Source organism: Protopterus annectens, chromosome 11.part0, assembly GCF_019279795.1.
Source record: "Protopterus annectens isolate FY-2018-M chromosome 11.part0, PAN1.0, whole genome shotgun sequence".
NCBI classification, from domain to species: domain Eukaryota; kingdom Metazoa; phylum Chordata; order Ceratodontiformes; family Protopteridae; genus Protopterus; species Protopterus annectens.
In genome coordinates, this window is record NC_056745.1 from 237,226,125 (window position 1) to 237,253,838 (window position 27,714).

The 27,714-nt window shown below is 41.2% G+C and overlaps 1 protein-coding gene across 2 annotated transcripts in view; it reads left to right on the forward strand.

Annotated features, from left to right (window-relative positions):
* Nucleotides 1-27,714, forward strand: part of ITPR2 (inositol 1,4,5-trisphosphate receptor type 2) — a 2,416,542-nt gene that overhangs the window by 1,345,126 nt on the left and 1,043,702 nt on the right. The window contains exons 24-26 of one of the 2 annotated variants that reach the window (XM_044087657.1): nt 12,255-12,312; nt 22,252-22,420; nt 23,776-23,952. In XM_044087657.1, the coding sequence (XP_043943592.1) occupies nt 12,255-12,312; nt 22,252-22,420; nt 23,776-23,952 (404 nt within the window). The remainder of the gene's footprint in view (nt 1-12,254; nt 12,313-22,251; nt 22,421-23,775; nt 23,953-27,714) is intronic. The other variant, XM_044087658.1, reaches the window with a different exon arrangement.

The following is a 27,714-nucleotide window of genomic DNA, read 5'->3' on the forward strand; positions in this document are numbered from 1 at the left end:
CCCAATCCTCAAAACAGGGGGGAAGCACTGCTGCATACTTTGGACATACACAGGCAACTACGCTACTACTTGGACAGAACTAAGGCCACCAGAAAGTCTGACCAACTGCTTGTAGCCTATGCTGCTGGAGTACAAGGAAAAGCAATCTCCAAACAAACCATTTCCAAATGGATTGGACACTGCATCAGATTCTGCTATTCCTTTCATGGAAAAGGTGTGCCAGCCAATATTAGGCCACACTCCACCAGAGCTATAGCCACATCCACAGCTTTCCTAAGAGGAGTGGCTACAAAGGACATTCTAGAGGCTGCTACATGGAGCTCCATGCATACATTTACCAAGCACTACAACCTGCCTTTATACTCCAGATCCTGAGCAGGCTTTGCTTCGGCAGTCCTGCAGGGCATTTTAGCTACACCATCACTTTCTTAGTTCCAACCACCCCCAGCTTGGCTATGGTATTCAACCCATATGTTATGACTGCAGTTGCATTCTTGAAGGACATAGTACAGTTTTGTACCTACCATAAATGTAGATGTCTGATAGATATGCAACTGCAGTCGGATTCTCCCACCCTCCTACCCCTCTGCAACCTTCTTTATGGGTCCACTACCCCTATTCCTATTAGCTGGGGGTATCTCTATGGTGTATCTGTTTATTACTGTTGTGCATGTCCGGAATTCTTTATCCATTCACCAAATTTAGCCTTCCTAGGAGGGCACCTGGCATCTGGGGCAAGAAACACTGAAGAAGATGGCGTCGGCCGATGCCTTTATACTCCAGCCGTTCTGATGTCGGAGAGGAGGCGACACCAGCCGATGCCGGACCCAGACTTTGGAATCCGGCCGACCGAGGGCTGCCTGAGGCAGGACAGCCCCCATATGTTATGACTGCAGTTGCATATCTATCGGACATCTACATTTATGGTAGGTACAAAACTGTACTTTTCCACACTGGGAGAGCTAGAATCAAGCTGTTATTCAAAGTGCAGCCATCTTGGATGTCCTCTGTGATTCAGTACTTGTTCTCATTTGGGGTGCCTTCTATGCAGTCTGTTTACCCTCCCTGTATTCATATAGGTTTTCTCTGGGCTTTCCAGTTTCCTCCCACATCAAGAAAGACCTGCAGTAGGTGGATTGGCAACTCAGAATTGCCTTAAGTTTTTTTTTCTGTGCGTGTGTATGTCTGTGTGTGTCTGTGGGTGTCTGTGTGTGTGTGTGTGTGTGTGTGTGTGTGTGTGTGTGTGTGTGTGTGTGTGTGTGTGTGATGTAAAATAAAGACCTAGTATTGGTCATATTTTCCATTTCCAGAACAGGTTTGCTATGACTCCAACCTAGTCACTAATATTTTATGTCCTTCCTTAGGTCACTGTTGCAGTATTCCAATACTGTTGAGTTATCTTACAGGGGAAAAAAAACCTCACATCCAGCCCAGGGACCAAAACCAAAACTTTCTAAGGTCGCAAGTGTAAGGGCATATAAGTGGACATATGAGCATAAGATCCTAACTTCCAGTCCAAATGCAGATCTCACACCCATCGGTCTATTCCTAGTGTGTTTTTTTGGTATCCTCCTTGCCTTTACTTGTCGCTATCAGCACTCCAAAATTTTGGAAACCAAATGAACTTTTTTTTACATAGTTTAAGGTGTTGCACCATCAACCATTTACATAAGTAGTACCAAGGATAATGTGTCATCACTTCTCCAGATTTAGAAGGGTACTTGACAGAGATGCACTTTGCTCCCACCCTTTACTCTTCATTGTGGTATCAAAAGTTCTCAGCTGATAATATCTTCTAACATTGCAACCAGTGGACATAACATAAAATCTAGCTATGATTCAGATAAGTGCCCTGCTGGGGAATCTTCCTTGTTTTATATTTTGGTGGTTTAATCTGTTACATGTCAGTTAAGAAGGGAAAGTGCAATTGTAATTGGCAGATTCCTTGTAAGTATCTCTATTCCCCATGTATGTTGTCTTGATACTGAACAGCACCGGAAGAACTGACAGATTTCTCAGTTGTTTGTTCCAAAAACTCTATGCATGCATCTTCCCTCATTAAATACTTACTTACAGAATCAGCACTTGAAGCACCTCACACAGTCTAAAGTTGTGGAACCCTCATCATCTGACGTCCCACTTAGTCCAAAAAAGAAATATAAAAGACTTGGGCCTGAACCATCATCTGCCCAGGTGGACTCGGAACTACCCATGTGGTAATGTAAGAATCCACGATATGCCCAGTCACCTCTCAGGCTGCTGCTAGTATGCCTCTGCTGGAGGCCTAAAGGGCATCTGCCTCTCACACATCTGATACAACCAACCTAAGTCACTAAGTCATAATTTCTGAAGGACAAGAAAGCATACCTCATATCCTGGTTTGGGAGGAGGTGCCTGTGTCTTTTAGTCTTTGATAGAGGTACACTAAATGTTAGATCTGCCTTTTTGTTAAAGCAGACATCACTCCTAAGAAGAAACAGAAGGCTAAAAGTGGTTCTCCTTCTCAGACTTTTCAGGAAAAAGAATGGTTGGAATTTTCTCAATGCCTTTGTATGGCCATTTTGTCTTTCAAGCCCCCTTCTATCCTTTCTTTCTACTGCATCTCTGCTTTCACTGCCTCAGAAGAGACAACATTAGTCCTCTTTGGAGGAGGATGAAACACATTCTGATGTGGAGGAACATTCTCTGACTTACTCGTCTCACATTCACTCTCCAGGCCAAATGGCTTCTGATGATGAGGGCACCTTATCTCCTCATTCACTGTTGAGGAAATCTCCTTTGAAGAAACCATCACCAAAATGACGAAGCATTTTGATTGTGAATTAAGGCAAGAGTCTGATGTACATAATAAATACTGTAATTTACTGGAGGTTAGGTGCCCCTATACCAGCACCAGTTCTGGATGCTTTTCTGGGTGCATTTGCATCCACTTATACTTCACCTGATTCTCAACCTCCAGCCCCTGAGAGGCCTGATAGGTTTTATAAAGTGCCTGAAGACTAAAACATTTCTCTTTAAAAACCTTTTGGCAACCCCCCTTTGTGTTTTCTGTTTCCATACACAAGTCTTCTAAACTCTTACTCGCTTCTGTTGCCCTACCCTCAGACAGAGACAGCAGGGCAATGTACAGATATGAAAAGAAGGTTTGCACCTCTGACGCCCTGGCCTTTCAGGGCTTTCAGTTACCACAAATGACTAAATATCTGTTTGTCCATTCAGAGTGAATTGAACAAATCCTTGTATTTCAAGTGTAAACAAAACAGCAGGCTATTTCCATGATGGTCAGGCTACCCATGTGGCAAGTCATACCATAAAGTGCCACTATGATACAGTGGAAGGTTCTACCTGAGCCACTGCTAATGGATTTATCAGAAAATGTGCATGGCTTCATTCACAGTCCCTTCCTAAGGACATTAAAGCTAAACCTTTAGATTTCTCTCTCATTAGGTACCTGCTATGTGGTCTGGAGATAGATGACTTGATTAAATCCTTACAACAAGAAGGTAAAATGATGCAAGACTTCAAACAAATCTTTTTTACCTCTGTCCCTAGGTATAACTACCAGGCAAAGCCGACTTCTTTTTCTTGCAGAGACCCTCTATCCACCCAGAAGGGCAGGAAAATGCCAGGAAAGGGAACCCAAGTCTGGGAAACCTTCCTTTCCAGACTTATTAGTCTGACTACTTTCTACTACCTCCAGTCCCCCATGGTCCATCTGTCCCGCTGTCAAAAAGGATAACCTCATGCCTATCATCCTGGCAACTCATCCCTTCAGACAGATGGGTCCTGGGCATTATTCAAGAAGGCTACACAATTACTTAAATGGATATTTTAACATTCACTGGTATCCCATCATCCCTTTCCTACCAAAGGTACCTTTTGCATCCTATCTTGCAAGTTTTCTGGTCCAAGGCACAATAGACTCAAATATTCCTATACTGTGATAACCTGCTAATACAGGCATCCTCTCAGAAAGGACCTGTTAAAGCATCTTGATTATACAGGCATTCTCTCAGAAAGACCTATTAAAGCATCTTGATTATACTATCTCCCTTCTACAGAGTGTGGGGATCATGAGAAATCTACTAAAGGCTGTATTGATCCCTTCCCATGACGTGGTCGTCTTAGGCTGTAGGCTAAACATGTATCTCTTGCTGGCTTCTTTCCCACAAGACAAGATCCAGTCTCACTCTGTATTTGCATCCCTGCTTTCTCTTAAATCTTGTCCTGCAAGGGAAATTTTCAGAGCTTTAGGAGTCATTGCTTTCTCCATCCACATGAATCCTTTTGCAAAACTATATATGAGAAAGATCCAGTGATACCTAAAATCTTTTGGTCCCAGCAGTCTCTCTTAGAGCATTTGTATACCATTATCTGAAAACAGAGTTACAGTGGTGGCCTTCTCAGGCAGAAGTCAGTCAAGGTCTTCATTTTAGATCAACAGTTCCCAATCAGGAATTGCACACAGATGCTTTATACCTGGTCTGGGGTACATGGACAGGCTCCTTAAGAGTCCAAGATGAATGGACTACAAAACAAAGAATGGTATACATCCTCGTGAAGGAAATTAAGGCACTCATTTAGGCCTCCCAGACTTTGTCAACCTCTTAGGCTCTGGGTCCCCTCAAGATCTACACAGACAATACAACTGCCATATGGTATATAAACAAGCAAACACACTGGGGGGGTCAAATCTTGTCAGCTATGCAGACTAGCTTTTCCTGAATGGTACCAGGCTATAAAAGGAAATCTGTCCCTGCAGAGCCATGGAAGATCTTCATGAATGGATGTTGAATAGGGTGATCTCCCTAGACATGGCCCAGAAATGGGGTATTCCTCAGCTAGACTTATTGCCTTTATTCACAACAAGCATCTCAGGCTGTTTTTTTCCAGGACCTCTTGTCCCCAAGCCTGGGGGACTGATGCCATGTCCTTTCTTTGGGAAGCAAAGTTTCTTTATACCTTCCCTCCCCTACCCCTAATTCCAAAGGTGGTGCTAAATATCCAAAAGAATAAACCAAAAATTTTGCTGGTGACTTCTTTTTGGCCTAGGCAACATTGGATGTTCATCGTGTTTCACTGTTGCAGTCATTACACGGGTTATCCTGCTGGCAGACGACCCGCAGTCAGCCCGAGTTCCAAAGTCTTGGTCCGGCGTCAGTTGCTGTCGCCTCTTCTCTGACGTCAGTGCGCCAGGGGTATAAAAGTTGCAACCGATGCCATTTTCTTCAGTCTTTCTTGCCACGCGGTGCCCAAAGCAAAAGCAGTTCGCAAGTGCCGGTCGGCCGACTCCTGAGATTTTCAAAATTTAATTTCGAAGTCTTCAATAAAGCTAGGTACCCCGTTGGGGAAACTTTTTCTTGCTCCAGACCGATGTCAGTAAAAGTTAATAATTGTATTTCTTGTGGGAAGCAAATACCTCATAAGGACTTTCACTCTTACTGCATTCCTTGCCTAGGCCCTGACCACAACGTTTCTAGTCGTCGGTTTTGTGCTAGATTCAATAAACGCACTATTAAATGTCGGTTTGATTTTGCTTTACATTATTTTGGACGGAGATTTAATTACATAATGCCGTCGGAATAACTGATGACCGGAATGTATAAAAAACGCAAAGACAAAGAAAAAGACAGGCATCCGAGGTCTAAAACCGACGACGAAGCCTCTTCTAGGCCAGTCACCAGCTCGCCGGTTCTCAGTGAGGTGCTTTCGCAGCCCCTGACACCCGCTACTTCAGAGCCACAGGCTGTAACCGACAGCCACGTGGAGACACTGAGGCCTGTGGAAACTCAAGGTATTGGGCCTGCGGAAATTCTACCCTCAGATGGGTCTGGAGCCACTAAGCAGGCACCGGCTTCTGAGGGTGTTTTCAGATCTTCACAGCTTACAATTAAAGCTTCTACAGCAGCAAAGGCAAAGTCAAAAACACCATTAAAGACAATGAAACAAGTGCAGCATTCTCCAGAACAGTCATCCATGCCAAAGAAACCGATGCTTAAAATGGCCGAAGACCTTATTACTTTAATCAGGGGCTCACATCCCCCTCCTGATAAAAGGCCTAGGCAAGACACTGATTATGATTCCTCTGATCAGGTTTCCATTTCCTCTAATTCTTTTTCTGATCAGGGCTATTCTCTCCCTCCCTATGAGGACTCTGATGCTGAAGAATCCATTCCTTCAGCCTCCCCGCCTGAGGATTACTCTTTTGGGGAAACCCTGCATACCATGAGGGAGCATTTCCATTGGGAGAGCCAGGATTACTCAGAATCCAAGAAAAGGCTCAGAGATTTCCTTTTATTGCCTCAGCACAGGCCCCTGGCTACCCCCCCTGTGCTTGATATTGTAGATGATTTTTTCTCTGAATCCAGTCTCTCTCCAGATTCCTTACCCCCTGCACCAGTAAAGCCAGACAGGTACTACAGGGTCCCTGACTCTCATAAATTTCTTTACAAAAACCCCGCTGCAGACCCAGAAACTATTTCTCAGGGTCCTAAAGGGGTTAAAGCTTCCACTGCCAAAAACCCTGTCCCCTCAGATAGGGATTCCAGAGCTCTGGACAGATGGAGGAAAAAAGTTTACACTTCTGCTACTTTAGCTGTAAGAGCTTTAAACTGTCAGTTTCACATGCTTAAATATCAACAGTATCTCATGTCATTGTTAAAGCAGAAAATGGTTACAAATACAGAAAGTCCTGACAGTAAAGAAATGCAGGAATTATTGCATGCAGTTGAACAAGTGGGAAAGCATACTCTACAATGTGGTTTTGATTCATTAGAGGCTTTTTGTAGAGCCGCAGTTACAGGCTCAGTTATTCGAAGACATGCTTGGTTGAAAGAACAAAGTTTACCTGACCATGTAAAAGTAAAATTATTGGATGCTCCACTACAGCATGATACTTTGTTTGGTGTTAAGGCAGAAGAGGTGTTAAAGAAAATGGAGGATAAAGCAAAGTCAATGCAAACTGTGAAAGATTTCTTACAGGTTCAACCACCTAGATTTAGCAGAAACTGGCCTTCAAAAAATTGGTCCTTTCTGGTGTCAGACAGGCCACAAAGAGGCAGATCTCAGCCCCAAGGCTGCTACAGACCTAAACAATGGGCTGCTTCAGCCCCCAAAGGAGGAGAAGACAAATCACAACCTTACAGGAAACAGTCACAATGACTTCCCTCTGCAAATGCCAAGCTCTTACCAGTTGACAGCACCCCTAGGGGGAAAGCTAGCACTTTTCTCAAAAAATTGGCACATGTCCACCCAAGACCAATGGGTGCTGAATATAGTTTCTCAGGGGTACAGGTTCCACTTCCACACACTTCCAAAACCAAAAGGTATGCTAACCTGCCACAAAACCAATGGGCAGAGGCACAAAAACAGATTACTGCTCTTATGGATATGGGAGCTATTCAAAAAGTTCCACTAGAAGAACAGGGCCAAGGATTTTACTCACGACTTTTCTTAGTACCCAGAAAAGACAAGGCCTGGTGACCAGTACTGGACCGGTCCATCCTGAATACTTTTCTGGATGTTCCAAAATTCAAAATGTTAACACTACAACAACTTCTGCCCATGCTGGGCAAGGAGGCTTGGCTAGTTACTTTAGATCTCAAGCAGGCTCAATGCATTACCAATTCTCTGCACTGCCCTTTGGCTTATCTACTGCACCCAGGGTCATCACAAAATACCTGGCACCAGTAATTGCATTTTACAGACAAAAAGGAATTCAAATATATCCCTACTTGGACGACTGCCTTATTCAAGCAGAGAGCAAGGACATTCTTCTAAAGCACCTGACATTTGTAAAAAGATTGCTAATTTCCCTAGGGTACACAGTAAATGAAAAGAAATCAAAAATAGTACCCTCTCAAGAGATAATATTCCTGGGTGCAAGCTTAAATGCAACTGCCCAGATGGCTTATCTCATGCCAGACAAACAAAGGCAACTGACTCATTACTTTCAAATGATGGCAACAAAGACCCAGCTCCATGCAAGAAAAATTCTGCAGGCCCTGTGTTTTATGGCTTCTTGCATTCTACTAATTCCACATGCAAAACTGCATATGAGGAAACTACAATGGTGTTTAAAAAGTGTTTGGACTCAGCATTGTCACAGCCTAGAGACAATCATAACCTTGATTCCCTGCCTGCAACAGAAGTTTTGATGGTGGTCCCAGGCCTGTCACCACAACAAGGGACAGCCTTTCACCTTACCTACAGCCAGGCAGACAATAACAACGGATGCATCGGATTATGCCTGGGGAGCACATATGGCAGGAAAATGTATTCAGGGCACATGGCCCAAGGAACAAATGCATCTTCACATCAATCAAAAAGAGATGCTAGCTGTACAGAATGCCCTGACAGCCTTCAAGGACCTAATACATCCAGGACAACTATTAATAAAGACGGACAATACCACAGTTATGTGGTACATAAACAAGCAAAGGGGCACACATTCCTACTCCCTATGCAGACAAACCATGACTTTGTGGAACACAGCACTGACCTATCAGGTACATCTGCAAACACAATTCCTGCCAGGAACAAAAAATACACTGGCAGACAAACTAAGCAGAAATCTCATGGATCCTCATGAATGGAAACTAAATCCACAAGTGTTCAACTTGATAACAAGGAAATGGGGACGCCCAGACATAGATCTTTTTGCCTCCCCTCACAATTACCAAATACAGAAATTTTGCGCAAGGACTTTTCACTCTCAAGCATGGAAAATGGATGCTCTATCACTCAGCTGGAAAAACCTGACAGTCTATGCCTTCCCTCCGATGCCTCTTCTCACCAAGGTGCTTCTAAAAGTCAGACAAGAGAGGCCAAAAATTATCCTGATTGCACCAGACTGGCCACGCCAGCACTGATAACCCAGTCCTAAAGACCTTGTCCCAAGGCCCACCTTGGCCTCTACCTCAAATCCCTCATCTTCTGACACAGCAAAACAATCAGATCCTGCACAGTCAACTCAGAACCTTAAACCTGGCAGCATGGCAGATAATGTAGCCACTCAGACTGCGCCTCTCTCTAAAGCGGTTATGGATTTAATTTTGGAAGCCAGGAGACCCAGCACTAAGAAATCTTATGCAGAAAAATGGAAGAGATTTTTTGCTTGGAACCAGGCACTAGGGCTTGACCCACTGGTCCCTAATATACCTCAGATTTTACAATACCTGACTGAGATGTTGGACAAAGGCCTATCTTTTTCATCTATTAAAATCCATGCCACTGCCATTTCAGGTCATTATAATACGGATCCTCCTATTTTTTCACATCCTCTACTACGACAGTACCTCAGAGGGGCAAAGAATATAAGACCCCCTAGGAGAGCACCACTACCTACTTGGGACCTCAATTTTGTTTTAGAAAAACTAACACTGCCTCCATTTGAACCAGCCAACACAGCTGACCTAAAATTCTTGTCATGGAAAACTGCTCTGCTCTTAGCAATAACTTCAGCAAGAAGAGTCTCAGAGTTACAGGCATTGATGGCTGTGGAATCTTTCCTCATTTTTCATCAGGACAGGGTTTCTCTTAGGACTAATCCAACATTCATGCCAAAAGTGGTCTCCAATGTGGCCTTAAACCAAACATTCATTTGCCTACTTTCTACCCAAATCCCCAGAATAAAGGGGAAGGACTTCTGCACGCTTTGGATATACACAGGCAGCTACGATTTTACTTGGACAAAACAAAAGCTTTCAGAAAAACTGAGCAACTGTTTGTAGCATATGCTGCAGGATCACAAGGAAAACCTATTAAAAAGCAGACAATCTCAAAATGGATAGGACACTGCATCTGCTTCTGTTATGCATAACATGGCAAATCTGTGCCTAAGGGCATTAGGCCTCATTCTACCAGAGCAGCAGCCACTTCAGCAGCCTTCCTCAGAGGGGTACCAACCAAAGACATATTAGAAGCTGCAACCTGGAGCTCAGTGCACACTTTTACCAAGCACTACCACCTAACTCTCTACTCCAAATCCAGAGCAGGCTTTGCCAATGCAGTTCTGCAGGGCTTGTTAGCCTTGCCAAATCCAATCTAGACCCAGCCACCCAACCTCAGCTTTGGGATTCTACCCAAGTGTAATGACTGCAACAGTGAAACACAATGAACATAGTACAGTTGTGTACCTACCATAAATGTAGATGTTCGAGTGTATTCACTCTTGCAGTCCAGATTACCCACCCTCCATCCCCCTCTTTGCTGGGACTATTATGTACTTCTCAACTCTATACAACCTATGTGATGTATTTGCTTGTAGATGAAGGAAATGTTTATATTAATATATGCATTGTTGTTTGGCATATTTTTATCTTTTCAGCCCTCCTGTTTGGGGGCACCTGACATCTGGGGCAAGAAAAACTGAAGAAAATGACGTCTGTTGCAACTTTTATACCCCTGGTGCACTGACATCAGGGAAGAGGCGTCAGCAACCGACGCCGGACCAAGACTTTGGAACTCGGGCCGACTGCGGGTCGCCTGCCAGCAGAATAACCCAAGTGTAATGACTGCAGCAGTGAATACACTCGAACATCTACATTTATGGTAGGTACACAACTGTACTTTCTCCCTTCTTCATCATCTGGCCATGAGTCATCATCCCAAATGACCATACTGAGTGGACCTGCTCACACAGAAAAGGGGTCTTCCTCTTTATATACCACCATTCTATCTCTCAACCAGACAGTGTGCATAATAGAATGTCGACCCCTTTCAGACACTAATTTTCTAAGGACATGCTACAAATGTTTTAAGAGGTTAGAAAACCTACTACTAGAAAGTATTATATGTCCAAATGGAAAATATTTTCTGTCTGGTGTCAAACATTCACAAACAAAATCTTAATCAAGTTTGTCTGCCATTTCTGCATGCATCCCTCTGGATCTGCCACTTCTTTCTAAAATTCAGGTTAAATAATTTCTCAAGGGTGTCCTTCATTTGCACCCCCTTGGATCACCATTTCCCCTCCATAGGACCTTAACTTTGTTTTGTTTAAACATACCGAGCCACCTTTTGATCCAGCGGCTTTGGCCTCTCAAAAATTTTGTACAGGAAAAACTACTAGTGTCCCTTACTTCTGCTAGAAGGGTTTCTGAACATCAAGCCATTATAGCCCTTCCCCCTTCCTTATTTTCCATAAGGACAGCATTTCCCTGAGGGTCAATACTTCCTTTATGCTTAAAGTGGTCAATGAGTTGTTCCTCAACCACAGCATTAATTTTCCCATCTTTGAGACCACTTATTTTTTAAAAAATGCATTTTGTTTCGTACAAAAAGGCAGGTTCTTCAAAACATCCTGAGGTTTAATTAAAAGTAAAGCAAGTACCTTAAACTGAGCCTTATACTGCAGGGACACCAGCTCTGTTGGTTACTCTATGTGGGAATAACTTCCAACCCTTCTGCAAGCTTATCCTTCAAGGTGCTTGAATCTAGAAATCGGGTCCCCTTCCAGAAAGGACAAAAGCTTATTGGGCTACTCTTAGCTCTGTTATGTTTTACATTCAATAGTTCATTAAATGAGCCTGCTTTCTCTGAAACAGACAGGTATCTTTATGTTCTTAAAGAAACAGATAACAATTAACAGAAATGCTTACTTCCTTTAAAGAAATATTGTATATACAGTGGATTCTTTATGGCACTGCTGTAAACATTACTGACACAACCACTTACACTTTTGTGGGGCCAGTTGTACTCTTTGAAATGGTTAAACAACCACCTTGTTCTGTCACAGTATATGAATATAAAATGTACACATGCATGCGTATGTAAATGTGGCTGCTGTAGCCTTGTCAGTATTGCCATGATTGTCTCTGGGTGCTGGCTGTGTGCTGTGTGTAACTGCTGAAATATTGGTGTGCATGTCTTTGCCAGATTTGTGCGTCATTACTGCTACTATGTGTACAGTGTTGTGTTACACATGACTGCAGCTTGCATTTTCCTGTTTCTTGTGCTGTTCTGTGGTTTTGAATAGCTCTTGGTTGTTTATTGTGTAGACTAGGGTGGTGGAATATTGCACAATGTGTATGTCGTCTCCAAATAAAAGGCTGTTCTACAGGAACCAGTTATGTTTTTCAAAACTAATCACTGCATTTGTAAACCATATCCACCATTAGGAGATGCTGTGTAAGTCCAAGGTTACATATACAGTATTTCTTCTACATTGCATGACCAGTTTAGTCTGATTGTGGACTGTAAATGTTTGATATCTGAGCTTGGTAGTAATTTTATTTTTGTCTTTTTACATTTAGGATTTGATCCTGATAAAGATGAAATTGTAGCCCATGCAGATACCATGTTTGCTGGAAGGTGAGTTTGATGTTTTTTATCAATGCAGATCATTTTTATTACAGAAAACATTATTTATTTATTTACTTACATTTGTTAACCGGGTAGTATCTGACTGTGTCAGAAACCCGTTTTCAGTGGACACCCGGGGGAAAAAGTCCCAGAACAGTGCAAAAAATGGCTAAAGTATAGGTAAACAGTTACACCAAATGAAGAGCAGTTTGGTTTTCTTCCTGACAACTGATATTTGTATATTAACACATAATTGTATTATATTTATTTGCCAGTGGAAGGACACAATAAACTTATCCAGACTGCTTTTTAAAGTGCCTAAACTTATATTCTCTCCATTCCTATCTCTTTAATACTTGCATAGATTTCCTCATCACCACCCATTCTGGTAATCCATTCCATGTGTTCACAACCCTCTCTGTGAAGAATGTGCTTTCAGAGCTCCATGGAATATTTAGTCCCCACAATATACTGTCTTTGTTGTGTTCTCTCTCTCTTTTTTCTGGTTTAGAATGACTCATTCATATCTCTTTGACATTCATTTGTGCGCCAGTATCATGCACCCCAGCTCCTTTAGCCTTTGTTTTTAGTCCTTCTCTTCCTTCATGGATCTTTCTAGTCGCTTTCCTCTGACTGTTTTGCAGCAACTGGATGTCCTTTTCCTTATATGGCCTCCAGAATTACATGCCATGTTTTGATTAAGGCATTGTAGAGTAGTATTATCTGTTACCTCTTTGCTTCCTGAATCTGTCCCCCTAAGTATACTTCATAGCATTCTGTTGCTGCCACTGCTGCCCCTAGTGGTCCAGTCCAGGTGTGATCAATACCCTCATATTCTTTTCTTGATGCTCTTTGTGTTTCACTCTTGCAGTCATTACATTTGGGTTATCCTGCTGGCAGGTTGCCCTAGTCGGCCTGAATTCCAAAGTCTTGGGTCATGCGTCGGTTGCTGTCACCTCTTCCCTGACGTCAGGTCATCAGGGGTATAAAAGATGCAGCCAACACCATTTTATTCAGTCTTTCTTGCCACGCGGTGCCCGAAGCAGAAGCAGTTCCCAAGTGCCGGTGGCCTACTCCTGAGATTTTCGTGTTCGGTTTCAGATCAGAAGTCTTCATTAAAAGTTAAGTACCTCGTTGGGGAAAATTTTTTCTTGCTCTAGACTGATGTCAGAAAAAGTTAATAATTGCATTTCTTGTGGGAAGCAAATACCTCATAAGGACTTTCAGTCTTACTGTATTCCTTGCCTAGGCCCTGACCACGATGTTGCTAGTTGTCGGTTTTGTGCTAGGTTTAACCAACGCACTATTAAGCGTCGGTACGATTTTGCATTAAGCTATTTTGGGCGAAGATTTAATTATACAATGTTGTCGGATAGCCATCCGACTACCGGAGTTCACAAAAACCGCAAAGAAAAAGACAGGCAACCAAGGTCCAAAACCGACGACAAAGCTTCTCCTAAGCAAGTCGCCTGTTCTCAGTGAGGCGCTTTCACATCCCCTGACGCCCGCTACTTTAGAGTCGCAGGCCACTACCGACTCCCACGTGGAGTCGGCAAGGCCGCAGGAAACTCAAGGTATCGGAGCCTTGGAGATTATTCCCTCAGATGGGTCCGGAGCCGCTGAGAAGGCATCGGCTTCTGAGGGTGTATTCAGACCTAAACAATTATATATTAAACCGACTTCAAAGACAAAGACTAAAACACCTTTAAAGACAAAGAAGCAAGTTCACCGGCCACAAGGACAGGCCTCTATGCCCAAAAAACAGATGCTCAAAATGGCCGAAGACTTAATTACCTTGATCAGGGGTTCCCATCCCCCTCCTGATAAGAGGCCTAGGCAAGAGACAGACTGAATCTTCAGATCAGGTTTCCATTTCTTCTGATTCCTCTTCTGATCAGGAATATTCTCTTCCCCCCTATGAGGATTCTGATGCTGAAGAATCAATTCCTTCAGCTTCTCCTCCTGAGGACTACTCTTTTGGGGAAACCTTGCATACCATGAGGGAGCACTTCCACTGGGAGAGCCAAGATTTTTCAGAATCTAAGAAAAGGCTCAGAGACTTCCTTTTACTTCCTCAACACAAGCCTCTAGCTATTCCACCTGTGTTGGACATTGTAGATGATGTGTTCTCGGAGACCAGTCTGACCCCTGACTCTTTACCTCTAGCTCCTGTTAAGCCGAACAGATACTACAGGGTCCCTGACTCTCATAAATTCCTTTTCAAAAACCCTTCTGTAGACCCAGAAACTATTTCTCAAGGTCCAAAAGGGGTCAAGGCTTCTACTGCAAAAAAACCTACCCCCTGTGATAGGGATCTGGATATATGGGAGAAAAAAGATTTACACATCTGCTACTTTGGCTATAAGGGCTTTAAATTGCCAGTTTCATATGCTCAAATATCAGCAATATATCATGACACTGCTTAAACAGAAAATGATGGCAAATTCTGAATGTGCAGAAAACAAAGAAATACAAGATTTATTGCATGCAGCTGAACAAGTTCTAAAGCATACTTTGCAATGTGATTTTGATTCTCTGGAGGCCTCCTGCAGGGGCCACTGTTATGGGTTCTGTTATTAGGAGGCATGCTAGGTTGAAGAACAAAATCTGCCTGACCATGTTAAAGCAAAATTATTAGATGCTCCTTTACAACATGATACCTTGTTTGGTGTTAAGGCAGAAGAGGTGTTAAAAAAATGGAAGACAAAGCTAAATCTATGCAAACGGTCAAGGATTTCTTACAGGTACAGCCACCTCGATTTTGCAGGCACTGGCCTACAAAGAATTGGTCCTTTCCAGTTTCAGACAGACCTCAATGGGGCAGATCCAGACGCTCTAGAGGCAGATCACAGCCGCAAGGATCCTACAGGTCTAAGCAGTGGAGTGCCTCTACCTCCAAAGGTGGAGAGGACAAATCACAATCATACAGGAAATAGTCCCAATGAATTCCCCCTGCCTGCACCAAGCACGTATCTTCTAGCAGCACCCTTAGGGGGAAAACTAGCACTTTTTTCTCAAAATTGGTACATTATAACCCAGGACAAATGGGTTCTAGACATAGTGTCTCAAGGCTACAAGGTTCATTTCCATACCCTACCAAGGGCAAGCAGTTGGCCAGACCTGTCAAAAAATCAATGGCAGAGGCTCAAAAACAAGTCACAGCTCTCATGGATATGAGGGCTATTCAACAAGTGCCTCAGCAAGAGCATGGGCAAGGATTTTACTCAAGACTGTTCTTGGTACTGAGAAAGGACCAAGCATGGAGACCAATACTGGACCTTTCTATTCTAAACACTTTCCTGGATATACCAAAATTCAAGATGTTGACCTTACAGCAGCTTCTGCCCATGCTGGGCAGCAAGGCTTGGCTCGTGACTTTAGACCTAAAAGAGGCATACCTGCATGTCCCAATCAGACAGTCATGCAGACGATACCTCAGATTCAAGGCTGGCTCAAAGCATTGCCAGTTCTCTGCAATGCCCTTTGGCTTATCTACTGCACCCAGGGTCTTCACAAAGTGCCTGGCACCAGTAATTGCATTCTGCAGACAAAGAGGAATACAAATATATCCTTACTTGGACGACTGCCTCATACAAGCAGAGAACAAGGACATTCTACTACAGCATCTGACGTTTGTGATAAGACTTTTAACATGCCTAGGGTACACAGTCAACATAAAGAAATCAAAACTAGTACCCTCTCAAGAGATAATATTCCTGGGTGCAAGCTTGAATACAACCGCCCAGATGGCTTATCTCACTCCAGACAAACAAAGGCAACTGACTACCTATTTCAAGGAAATGGCAACAAAGGCCCAGTTATCTGCCGGATTTGGGCTTTATGGCATCCTGCATCTTACTAACTCCATATGCAAGACTGCATATGAGGAAAATTCAATGGTACCTAAGAAGTGTTTGGGTGCAACATTGCCACAGTCTGGAAACAAAGATTACTCTAATTCCCTGCCTGCAACAGGAGTTTTGATGGTGGGCAAAGGCTTGTCACCAAAACAAGGGACAGCCATTCTCACTACCCCCAGCCAGGCAGAGCCTAACGACGGATGCATCAGATTATGCCTAGGGGACACACATGGCAGGAAGAGGTATTCAGGGCACCTGGTCCACAAACCAAAAGCATCTACATATCAATCAAAAAGAGATGCTAGCTGTTCAAAATGCCCTGACAGCCTTCAAGGACCTACTTCATCCGGGACAACTACTGATAAAGACAGACTACACCACAGTCATGTGGTACATAAGCAGGGGGGCACTCATTCTTATCCCCTGTGCAGACTAGCCATGGCTTTATGGGACACAGCATTGACTTACCAGGTTCATCTGCAGGTACAATTCCTGCCAGGAAAGGAAAACACTCTGGCAGATGAACTAAGCAGAAACCTCATGGATCCCCACGAGTGGCACCTGGATCCACAAGTCTTCAGCATGATAACAAAGAAATGGGGACACCCGGACATAGATCTATTTGCCTCTCCTCAAAACAATCAACTAAAAAGATTTTGCACAAGGACTTATTGCAGACAAGCTTGGAAAGTGGACGCCTTATCTTTCAAATGGACAAACCTATCAGTATATGCCTTTCCTCCACTACCTCTCCTCCCCAAGGTACTCCTAAAGGTCAGGCAGGAGAAACCAAAAATTATTCTGATTTCCCCAGACTGGCCACGCCAATACTGGTATCTGATCTTAAGGAACTTGTCCCAATGCCCAGCCTGGACCTTACCTCCAATACCTCATCTACTGTCCCAGCAAAACAATCAGATCCTGCACAGCCAACTCAGGACCCTAAACCTGGCAGCATGGTGGATAATGTAGCCATACAAACCACAACTCTCAGTAAAGCTGTGATGGATGTCATTTTAGAAGCCAGAAGGCCTAGTACTAGAAAATCCTATGCTGGGAAATGGAAGAGATTTTGCGCTTGGATCCAAGCTCAAGGAACTGATACAGCTGTCCCAAATATTCCTCAGATTTTGCAATACTTAACTGAGATGCTGGACAAAGGCCTATCTTTCTCATCAATTAAAATCCATGCCTCTGCCATTTTGGCTCACTACAATCCAGAGCCACCACTCTTTTTTCATCCTTTATTAGGGCAGTGCCTCAGAGGAGCCAAAAACTTAAGGCCTCCAAGGAGAACACCAATACCTGCATGGGAACTCAATTATGTCTTTGAAAAATTCACCTTACCTTCTTTTGAGCCAGCTGCTACTGCAGATATAAAATTCTTATCTTGGAAAATAGCTCTGTTCCTAGCAATAACTTCTGCAAAATGAGTGTCAGAGCTACAAGCTCTCATGGCCATGGATCCTTTATCATTTTTTAACCAGACAGTGTCTCTCTGAGAACAAACACTACATTTATGCCTAAGGTGGTATCCAGTGTAGCCTTTAACCAAATTATTCATTTGCCAACCTTTTATCCAAATCCACAGAACAAGGGGGAGAAAATTCTGCATTCTTTGGACGTACACAGACAACTTAGATTCTACTTGGACAAAACTAAAGTTTTCAGAAAGACAGAACAATTACTAGTGGCATATGCCACAGCATCACAAGGAAAGGCTATCTCCAAGCAGACTATTTCAAAGTGGATAGGTCTCTGCATTCATTTCTGCTACTCACAGCATGGCAAACCAGTGCCTAAGGGCATTAGGCCACATTCAACCAGAGCTGCAGCCACCTCTGCAGCATTTCTCAGGGGCGTACCAACCAAAGACATTTTAGAGGCTGCCACTTGGAGTTCAGTGCATACCTGTACAAAACATTACAATCTGCCTCTTTACTCTAAATTAAGGGCAGGCTTTGCCACTGCAGTTCTGCAGGGCCTCATAGCCGCTCCTAATGCTATTTAGCTCCAGTCCCCCAACCATAGCTTTAGGACTCAACCCAAATGTAATGACTGCAACAGTGAAACACGAAGAACATAGTACAGTTGTGTACACTTACCATAAATTTAGATGTTTGAGTCTATTCACTGTTGCAGTCCAGGTTACCCACCTGCCATCCCCATTATTTTTGTTGGAACTTATCTTTACTTCTCTAGTCTATACAACCTAGGTGGTGTATTTGCTTATAGATGAAGGTAAAGCTTATTTCTGGTGCATGTATGTTTTATTTACATAAATTTAGCTTACCCTTTTGGGGGCACCTGACATCTGGGGCAAGAAAAACTGAATAAAATTGTGTCGGCTGCATCTTTTATACCCCTGATGACCTGACGTCAGGGAAGAGGTGACAGCAACCAACGCAGGACCCAAGACTTTGGAATTCAGGCCGACTGAGGGCAACCTGCCAGCAGGATAACCCAAATGTAATGACTGCAACAGTGAATACACTCTAACATCTACATTTATGGTAAGTGTACACAACTGTACTTTCTGTTACCATCAGTTCAACTCCTTCCAGATGGTAATTTGAACCACAGATATTGAGGCTAAGGTGCATGCCTTACATTTATTTGCAATGAACCGCATCTATCACCCTTTTGCTCACTTGTTCAACTTTTCCAAATCCTTTGGTAGACTTGCCTCACAATCTTTCACTGCAGTGCTCCTTTATGTGATCAGCAAAGATGATGGTCCTGTTCTGTATCTCCAAAAGAAATGACTTGGTGAAACACACTGAAATGTACTTGATTATGGACACATTCCTGCAGTGCTTCACTGGTCACTTCTTTAATTTCTGACCTTGTACCTCTCACCCCAGCCCTTTGTGTCCTACCATTCAGCCATTCAACTAGCCACTACCCCAGTCTTTGTATTATCTCCAAGAGCTCCATTTTTCCTCTCCTCCTTATAGGGCAGATTGAGAGGCCTTGTTGAAGGCCAGACAGACTGTCTATCATTACTTGCCATCAAGTTTATCTGTAACTCAATCATAAAACTGGATCAGGTATGACTGATACCTCTTTCTTGCCAGTAACACCTGTTGATTGTTGTCTGGAGATTGTTTTCCTTTAGAAATGTTGCCACATTTCCCCTCAGGATTTTCTCCCTGACTTTTCCTGCTGCAGTCATTAATCTCATAGACCAGTAGTAGCCTAGCCTTTTTTTTTTCCTCCTTCCAAAGGAGGTACAAGGGGTGAATACCTCCTCTCTCTCCACTTACAGCAGCAGCAGCAGGCAATCACTTAATCACTGTTGTCACCAAACTAGACAGATTTATGAAGACTTGAAGAGAGAGGCAGTCTAGTCATAGTCATTTTGTGTTATGTTCCCACCTTTTTCCTCAAATCTTCCACCGCTCCACCCTCCTGGTGTCTCTGTCTGTCCATTCTGTTCTCTCTCTGTCTCTGGTTCTGGTAACGCTGCATTTCATCTGAAACAAAGTAAGTACAAAGTTTTTTTTTTTTTCTTTTTTTCTAGTCCCTCCCCTGTTCTGTAGTCTGTTGCCATGCTGCATCTGATATGCTTTTTTTTTCTTTTTTTTTTTTTTTTTTTTTTCCCTAACTCCTTTTAGCTTACCAGCTTTAGCTTTTTTTTTTGTTGCAATTTTGTTTTGCCTCTGTGTTTTCTCCTCCCTCACTTTCCCACCTATTGTAGGCCATATCTTTAGTTATAATTGCTAGCCTAATGTTGCTAAATATCCTCCTTTGCCTTCTTTTCCCTTTTTTGCCTCTTCCTCACACCTTGACCATAGTTCTGAGTACGCCATCCCTGGGTCATGACCACTGTCTTACCTCATCTTTCACTACTTTCCCCAGCCTAACATAATCCATTCTTCCAAAATTTAATGTAATAGTCTTTTTTTGTTTTTTTAACTTTTACCCTACTGTGAACTGCACTGATGTATGACTACTATTGTCTTAGGACCATGTCCAGAATTCTGTCCTTTCAAGTACGGTTCTGCAACTGTTGCCTGAACCCCCATGATCTAAGACCTGAATCAGCTTCCAATCATCCTCACCCTTGGAGCCTGGAATCTCCCAGAGTGTTCTTGATGGATTCATATCCCATATCAGCTACCCTCTTCCTCTTCATATCCCATATCAGCTACCCTCTTCCTCTTATCCCACTCCTTTATTCTCTCCTTCAGTCTTTCATGTTCCACTTTCATAGAATGTAATGAATTGTAAGCTGTATCAGTCCACTGTCTTCCCTCCTTCATCTGCCTCAGTCACCAGGTTACTTAACCTACCTTGTAACCCTGGCTGTATTGTCAGCTGTACTAACTGCATGTTTTCATAGTCCTTGTCTAGATTTTTCTTTATTAAGTCAGGCATTCATTTTGTGGTGCAGCTATTAGAAAGATATGTCTTACATTTTCCCATTCCTCGTGGGTTGCATCAGTTTGTGGAGTGTGGTTACTGATTTGCTTTTTATCAAATCAGGACTGTTTAGTTTTTGTGTGATTTGTACTTGCATACTTTGGTCATCCAAGCCAATCCTGCAACTACTACAAATTTTACGTTGTGTTTCAGGATGGCTTAAGGAATACAAGTACCACATTAATGTAGTGAGCAAATATTCATAATGACATTGTGTAATTCAGTATCTATTGATCTTCCATGCAGTGGAAATCAAAGAGGTCTTCACCTTTCAGTTCCCTGACATTACAGGGTACCATCAGTGATTTCACAGTTTTTTCTTTTTCCATGTCCATATGTTATTGTTTCCAAAACGTCCCTTACTTGGCAGAAGGTTGTGCATAAAGACCTCCCATTTCAGTTCATTTTCATTGCTTGAATGAATCAAGTTTGCACATATCATGGGGATTGCTGTTAAGTGTGACACTAGTATGCTGTACATTACCTGAACGTTGTAACATTTTGTACCTCCACAGTCTTTTTGCTTCATGTACCAGTTCAATGGGTCAGTCTTCCACTCTGTGCCCACATTTTCATTGCTGGTTACTCTGGTCTGAAAATGTGTCCAAAGGATGAAGAGTCACTCTGTTTTCCATCTTGAAATGGTGCATCACCAGAAGGAGTTCAGTTGTGACATAAGTTGTACCAGAACACTCAGTATCACAGATCAGGGATTATATGAGAACACAGCTTCAGGAAGTGTTCCCACCCTTCTCTTCATATAATAAGTACCACCATTTCCAGTGGTATCCAAGTACCTCACATGCAAAGATATCAATGCAACAAATGTAGTAGACCTCTCAACTGTCCCTGTTTTGCAGGAATGTTTCTATTTTCAGGCCTGATTTACCCCTTCAAATAATTTTCTGAATCCCCTCACCACATGAAATTTTTGAAGCTGTTTAATACACGGAAAACTACACTACATGGCCAACATACTACTGGAACCAGTAATTTAAAGAAAGAGGGCACACATCTGACATCTCCCCTTTTCAGAAGCAAAAATAAATGGCCTTGTGTGGTAGAATTTTACAGTAGAGTTAATTGAAGTGTACAGCTTTGATACTGTCTCTCTAATCATGTGCTTATGTTTTTTCCATCATTTTTGTTGCTCTGTGGTTTTAAAACGTTTCTGATTTGTATTCCACATTCTACTAAAAGCAGCAAGAGTTATAAGCTGATTAATATTCATATTTATGCTAATTAGATAGCCATATTTTTGGCTGGATGTACCTACTTCTCAAGGGCCTTTGTTTCTATTGCCAATGTCTGTAGGTTGGGAGGTATGAAAGGCATGAATGCGACTTTTGTGGAATTCCCCTTCTGCTGAAATTTGTTTGTAAGCGGTGCAGAAGCCTTTACTAACCTACACAAATGGAGATCTGACCATCAGGTGCTCAGATTCTCCTTAAGTGACCATGTGACACTCCAGTTAAAAATCAGGACCTGGTAGATGATATTCATAAGTGGACATCACCATTTGCCTCGGTGGATTGGTAGGCTGGCTTGTTTTCATAATGTCATACTGATCAATATTTTCTAAAAGTGCTTTTTTAAATATGGTCATTGGATTATAATTCAGAGACTCTGCTGCTTGCTAATGCATGGTTATGGCTTTTTTTAGCAGTAAAGACAACCAGCCAGTTGAACTGGATGAAGAAAATGGCAGAACATTCTTGAGGGTACTTATTCACTTAATAATGCATGACTACCCTCCTCTGGTGTCCGGAGCTCTTCATCTACTCTTCAAGCACTTTAGCCAAAGAGCAGAGGTTCTTCAGGCTTTTAAACAGGTTAGTATCATGTTATATTTAATTACATCAGTTTCTGGTCATCCACATCATATGCAAATTAAAGTGTTCTGAGGAGATGACCAGTTAGTAAATAAACTGACTAAGGAATTATAACAGCTGTAAGTAGCTGTGCTTAACTCATCCACACTTTCCAGCAACAAGGTATTGATACCTTATTTTAGCAGAAATTTGAAAACTTTGTAGCTAAAAGTAACTGTGGTAGTGGACACCAGTTGATCACTAGCAAATCACTTACACAGCAGGACTAAGATACCTCTGAGGACCCTAAAACTAATAGAATATTGTCGCTGTTTTCCATATCAGTCCCCATAGGTTAAAGAGCTCATACTTCTAATTTGTTAATGAGAATTTTCTGAATTGTCTTTCATTTCCATAATTGTCCATGGTTATAGGAACAAGCTGAATCCCAGTACTATGTGATGGTTCCAGTCATGGTTTGTCCAGTGGTGTCACTACCTACTTGCTTCTCCAGACAGTAGTTTGTAAGATGTCAACAAGGATACTGTAGCATGTTCTCACAATGGCTGTCGCATTTGCATCAGATCTAAAAAAAACTGTCAGATGCTACCTTTAGATGTCTTGGCATATCTGGGACTATTTGTTTATCCACAGTGGATGGACATTGTTTCTACCAAAATGTGGGACACTACATTTTTGATTTGTAATACGACCATATTATATTCTGACAAACAATTACACAATCAGAGTAGGTTGTTTATTTTCCCTTTTTTTCTTTCTTTGCACTGGGATACAAAGGGCAAGGTCCTCTGAAAAAAATATATATTTGTTTTATATATTGATATGTACTAAAACTGCCTTTGTTGTGCACTTATGAAGCATGTTGAGTTCTTCTGAGGATTCATAGTGGAGCTGTTCACTTCACTTGGTCTTCACTGGCTTGATGTTTCACACTGCATCATCTTTCCATGGTTCATGTAGAAATTCACATGATAATGCATGCAGGTGAATATTATAATTCTTTGTGTAAATGTAGTCTTCCCTATTTTAAAACATTGAATTACTAGGAAAACTGTAAAACTGTTTTTATAAAGCTCTTAATTTGGTAATTTGAAACTAAATTAGACATTTTCTAACATTTTGTGAAGCTAAGAAAAGTTTGAAAACTACTGCTTTAGCTGTCTAAAAGGACCAGTATCTGCTCACAGAGTGAATTTTTCATGAACTCAGATTTCATTCCTCCCCTCCCCTATAGTTAGGATGGATATTTTATCAAGAATTATCATATGGATAGTTATAAAATAGCTAATGGATCTGAATAAATAGTTTCATCTTTGTCACTTATTGTAACTTACCTGCAGTATGTTCATTTTTAGGTTCAGTTACTAGTATCTAATCAAGATGTCGAAAACTACAAGCAAATTAAGGCAGACTTAGACCGGTTGCGGTTGACTGTAGAGAAATCTGAACTCTGGGTTGAAAAGACCTCCAGTTATGGAAGTGAAGAGATGGGAGAAAACCATGCAAAAGGAAGTGATGAACAAATTAATGAGGTTAGTTTATGATTAATGTCATTAAGTTGTAGAATGACTGACACTGAGAACCACTAAGAAAACATATTTCTCCAAAGTACAATGATGTGTACAGGGTGGTTTACATTTTAAGCAGATATGCATCATATTCTTTTGATGTAGTTTACTGATCATTGTCTGTAGTGCTGCTGGAACTAGCTGCATTGCTGAACAACTTCTGTTTTAATTTGCCTAACAATGGTGGTATGGCATTGTGTGAAATCAGCCTTCTGGAGAGAACGTTTGTTCCTTCATATCACTAACATGAAATAGGTATGCTTGTTAGTGTTTTTTGATTTGGATGCTACAGTTTTTTTCCCTTTTCTGTGCAGTTATCTTGGTTTTGTTTTTTGTTTTTTTAGTAAATGAAGGACAGTTACTGATACTGTATATATATAGTGGACTTCATGTGTATGAATGCCATCAGGACCACAGTTCAGTAAATGTGGCCTTAAGGAATCTGTTTTGTGAAAGGTCGCATTTTCATAATGATGCTCTTGATCAAAAAGTGTTGCACTTAACTGATCAAAAATATGCATAAAAATGAAAAAAATATGCCGAAAGTATTGATATCTGACATTTCATTTGGTCACCTGTTGTTAAAAGAATGAGATAATTAAGTTGGAACGACACATCTCTTGTTAATATCTACTATTTCTTGCAGAAGCAGCTCAACCTGTTTCTGTTCCATCACTTTGTGATCTCACTCAGAATTCTGCTGTTGAACCCTCTTCACTAATTAGGTTGACTTTGTTTATTTTCTAAGAAGGTGATTGAAGGAGAATGACATGCCTCTTGTCTTGCTGAAATGATAACTGTGCATTTGATGATGAAAGTTGACTCTCCCCCTGAAGGGGCCATTTGTGACTTCTTAATCCTAAACCTGCAGGAGAACTGAGCTTTGTGCTACATATATGCAGGATACTTGCATTTAGTGATCACCAAATTTTAGCAGTACAGCCATGTAACATACTTCTCAAGTTCTTTGTTCAAGACTTCTGAAAAAGTCTTAAATTACTGGGGTAGACAAAGACTCAAATCAGGAACAACCCTTAAATTATTACCTCAATTCATTTTAAAAAGTTAGTAAATTAGCATTATTTGCATCAACATTCATTTTATGTGCAATAGTAAATATTAAACTCAAATCTTGATGTAGGCAAGACATTTAATAGTCAGCTGGAATTTTATAAGTAGGGCAATGGCTGCATTTGCATTCCTTGGAAGAGCAATAGGGTTATGTAGAACAAGAATTAAGTTGGGGGAAGTTCCTCTCTGACAACCTGTGTTTGAAAAGAGGAATTAGGCAAGGATGTCTTCTTTCCCCTTTGTTATTTGCTTTATATTATTGCTATTGGCAAATAAAATAAGGGACTTTCAAATTCAAGGATATAACTGGTAGTTAATCAAGAAAAGTTAGCTTTATTTGCAGGTGATATCATTTTCTATTTGATGTATCAAGAAAAGGGCATTTCAGTATTGTAGAACATTCTGGGACGGTTTCCTGTCTTTCTTGGGTATAAAATAAATGAAGATAAAACAATGGCTGTAGTAGTAAACTATATAACCACGCATGAATTTATTTAGCAGTGCCCATATTTATAGGGATAAGATAAGAGTAAGTACTTGGGTGTATATATTAAAAAGGATTCTGTTATGGCAGCTATTTGTGGGAAGAAGCTAAAAAAACAGATGATACAAAAACTGAGAAATTGTTTCTAGTCCCTCTAGTTTTTATCTACAGGTCCAGTGTATTTTTATCAATCAGAGACGTTGTGGACCATAATTAATAAAGAGTTTGAAGAATTTATTTGGAAGGAGAAGAGGAGGAGTTAAGCAGAATAAGTTGACTCTACCCATAAAACAAGGTGGTTTAGGATTACTTGATATAAAGGGATACTTTAATGTTATGCATTTAATGTTCCTATGCATGACACAAGCAGAGGGTTATAAATTGAAATGTAAAGGAATGATAATGAAATGGATGGGGGGTAGGGTTTGAGAAGAAAATAGTATTTTGGATGCAGGTCCTTAAGGAAAATGACAACAACTGTACAGAATGTTATACATTTATAGAATGAATGACTATAAGTAGGGTATAGAAAATGGGTAAGAGGGAAGGGGAATTTACTGGAGAAAACCAGAAAAAGGAACCAAGGTACTGGGAGCAAATAACAAGAAGGAGAAAGGTACCAGAGTTGGATAAAACCAAGCAGAAGTTGGAACTACAGGTCAGAGACTGCCTTCTCTACTAGGGATTGATAATCATTCTATAGACAAAGGGATAGGTCAGTGCTAAGTGAAAGAGTAGCTCAGGAAGAGATTTTAATTTTGTCTAGAACAGAATTTGCTGTTAAAAAGGACATATAAAGTAATACATGTTAGCTATACAAATTAACCAGATGGGGTTAGAAAAGATTGGGACGAGAGACTGGAAATGCAATTTAGAAATGAAACATTGACGTACATATGCATGCTTCCCAAGTATGCAACAAAGGCCAGAAGGTTTAGGATTTTTGCATGAAAGTATTTGAATGGCTATTTTTATATCCCAAGCAAATTTTAGAAAAAGTTTCCATAGCAACTGCTGGAAGTGTGATGGAACAGAGAAAGGTAATTGGGAATATTTTTTATGAGAATGTAATGAACTGGAAAATTTTAAAATTCCCTACGGAATACTTTGTCAGAAATGTTGGGGAGCAAATGATTGTAACTAAAGAAATTATTATTTTGAGATGGAGTATCTGAATTGCTCAGATACGGTAAGGCCTTACTAAGTTTAATGTGTTGGTTGTTAAAAAGCAATTACTAGAACCAAGAAATCAGAATCCAAATTAACTTATTAAATTGATGAATATTATAAAGGAAGTAAAAGAACTGGAAGTGAGATCTTTAAAATGTGAAGGAGGAAACTGGAATCTGTGGGAACAATACACACAGAACAATATTCAGGGGAGAAGCAAAATTTAAGGGAGGGAAGGAATTTGAACAATTTATGTAATATTGGAATGAAAAAAGAAAATATGTCTGCATAATGCATGAAAATAAGTGTCTGCTATGGCTTGTTTTCTGTTCTGTTATTGTGTGTGCTCCAATGCCTACAATATAAGGATTTAATAAAGGTGTTTTAAAAACATAAGAAATATGAAACTCTAATTTCTGGCATTATTGGCTGATTGTAATCCTCAGTGATTTACCAGAAAATTAAATACTTTATGAGGGATAGGCAAAAATATGAAATCCTTACAGAACTGTTTCTTTTGAATTGTGAAATGTGTATTTGAAATGTACAGAGTATCAAGTCATTAAGCTTCATTTGTTGAAAGAGATTTTTATCCTGTGATGCACTTTTTTTCCTTTATTTTCTTTCATCACAATTTAGATGTTGCTACCTCTGCATCAGGGATTTTGAATGCACAGCAAAAATAGAATGATTTCCCTTTTGAGAAGTACAGCTTCTAGCAACACCCATCCATCTACAACCTCTTTTAGCATTTTTGCACACTAGGTCGAGATGCCATATCAAAACTAGCATTCATCTAGAGACGATGTTTAAACTGCTGGGTGGCTAGCCTGACACTCATTTCAGTCTTATCAGTTGCATAATCCTTGCATAGAATAAGATCCTCTTGTGGGTGACCTCAGTTTGATTTTCACTGTGCTCAAAAGTGGTTGACCTGGGACTCTTGCTTCTTGTCCTGAAAATAAGTACTTATAATTTTATACAGCTTTCAAAGGCTCTGC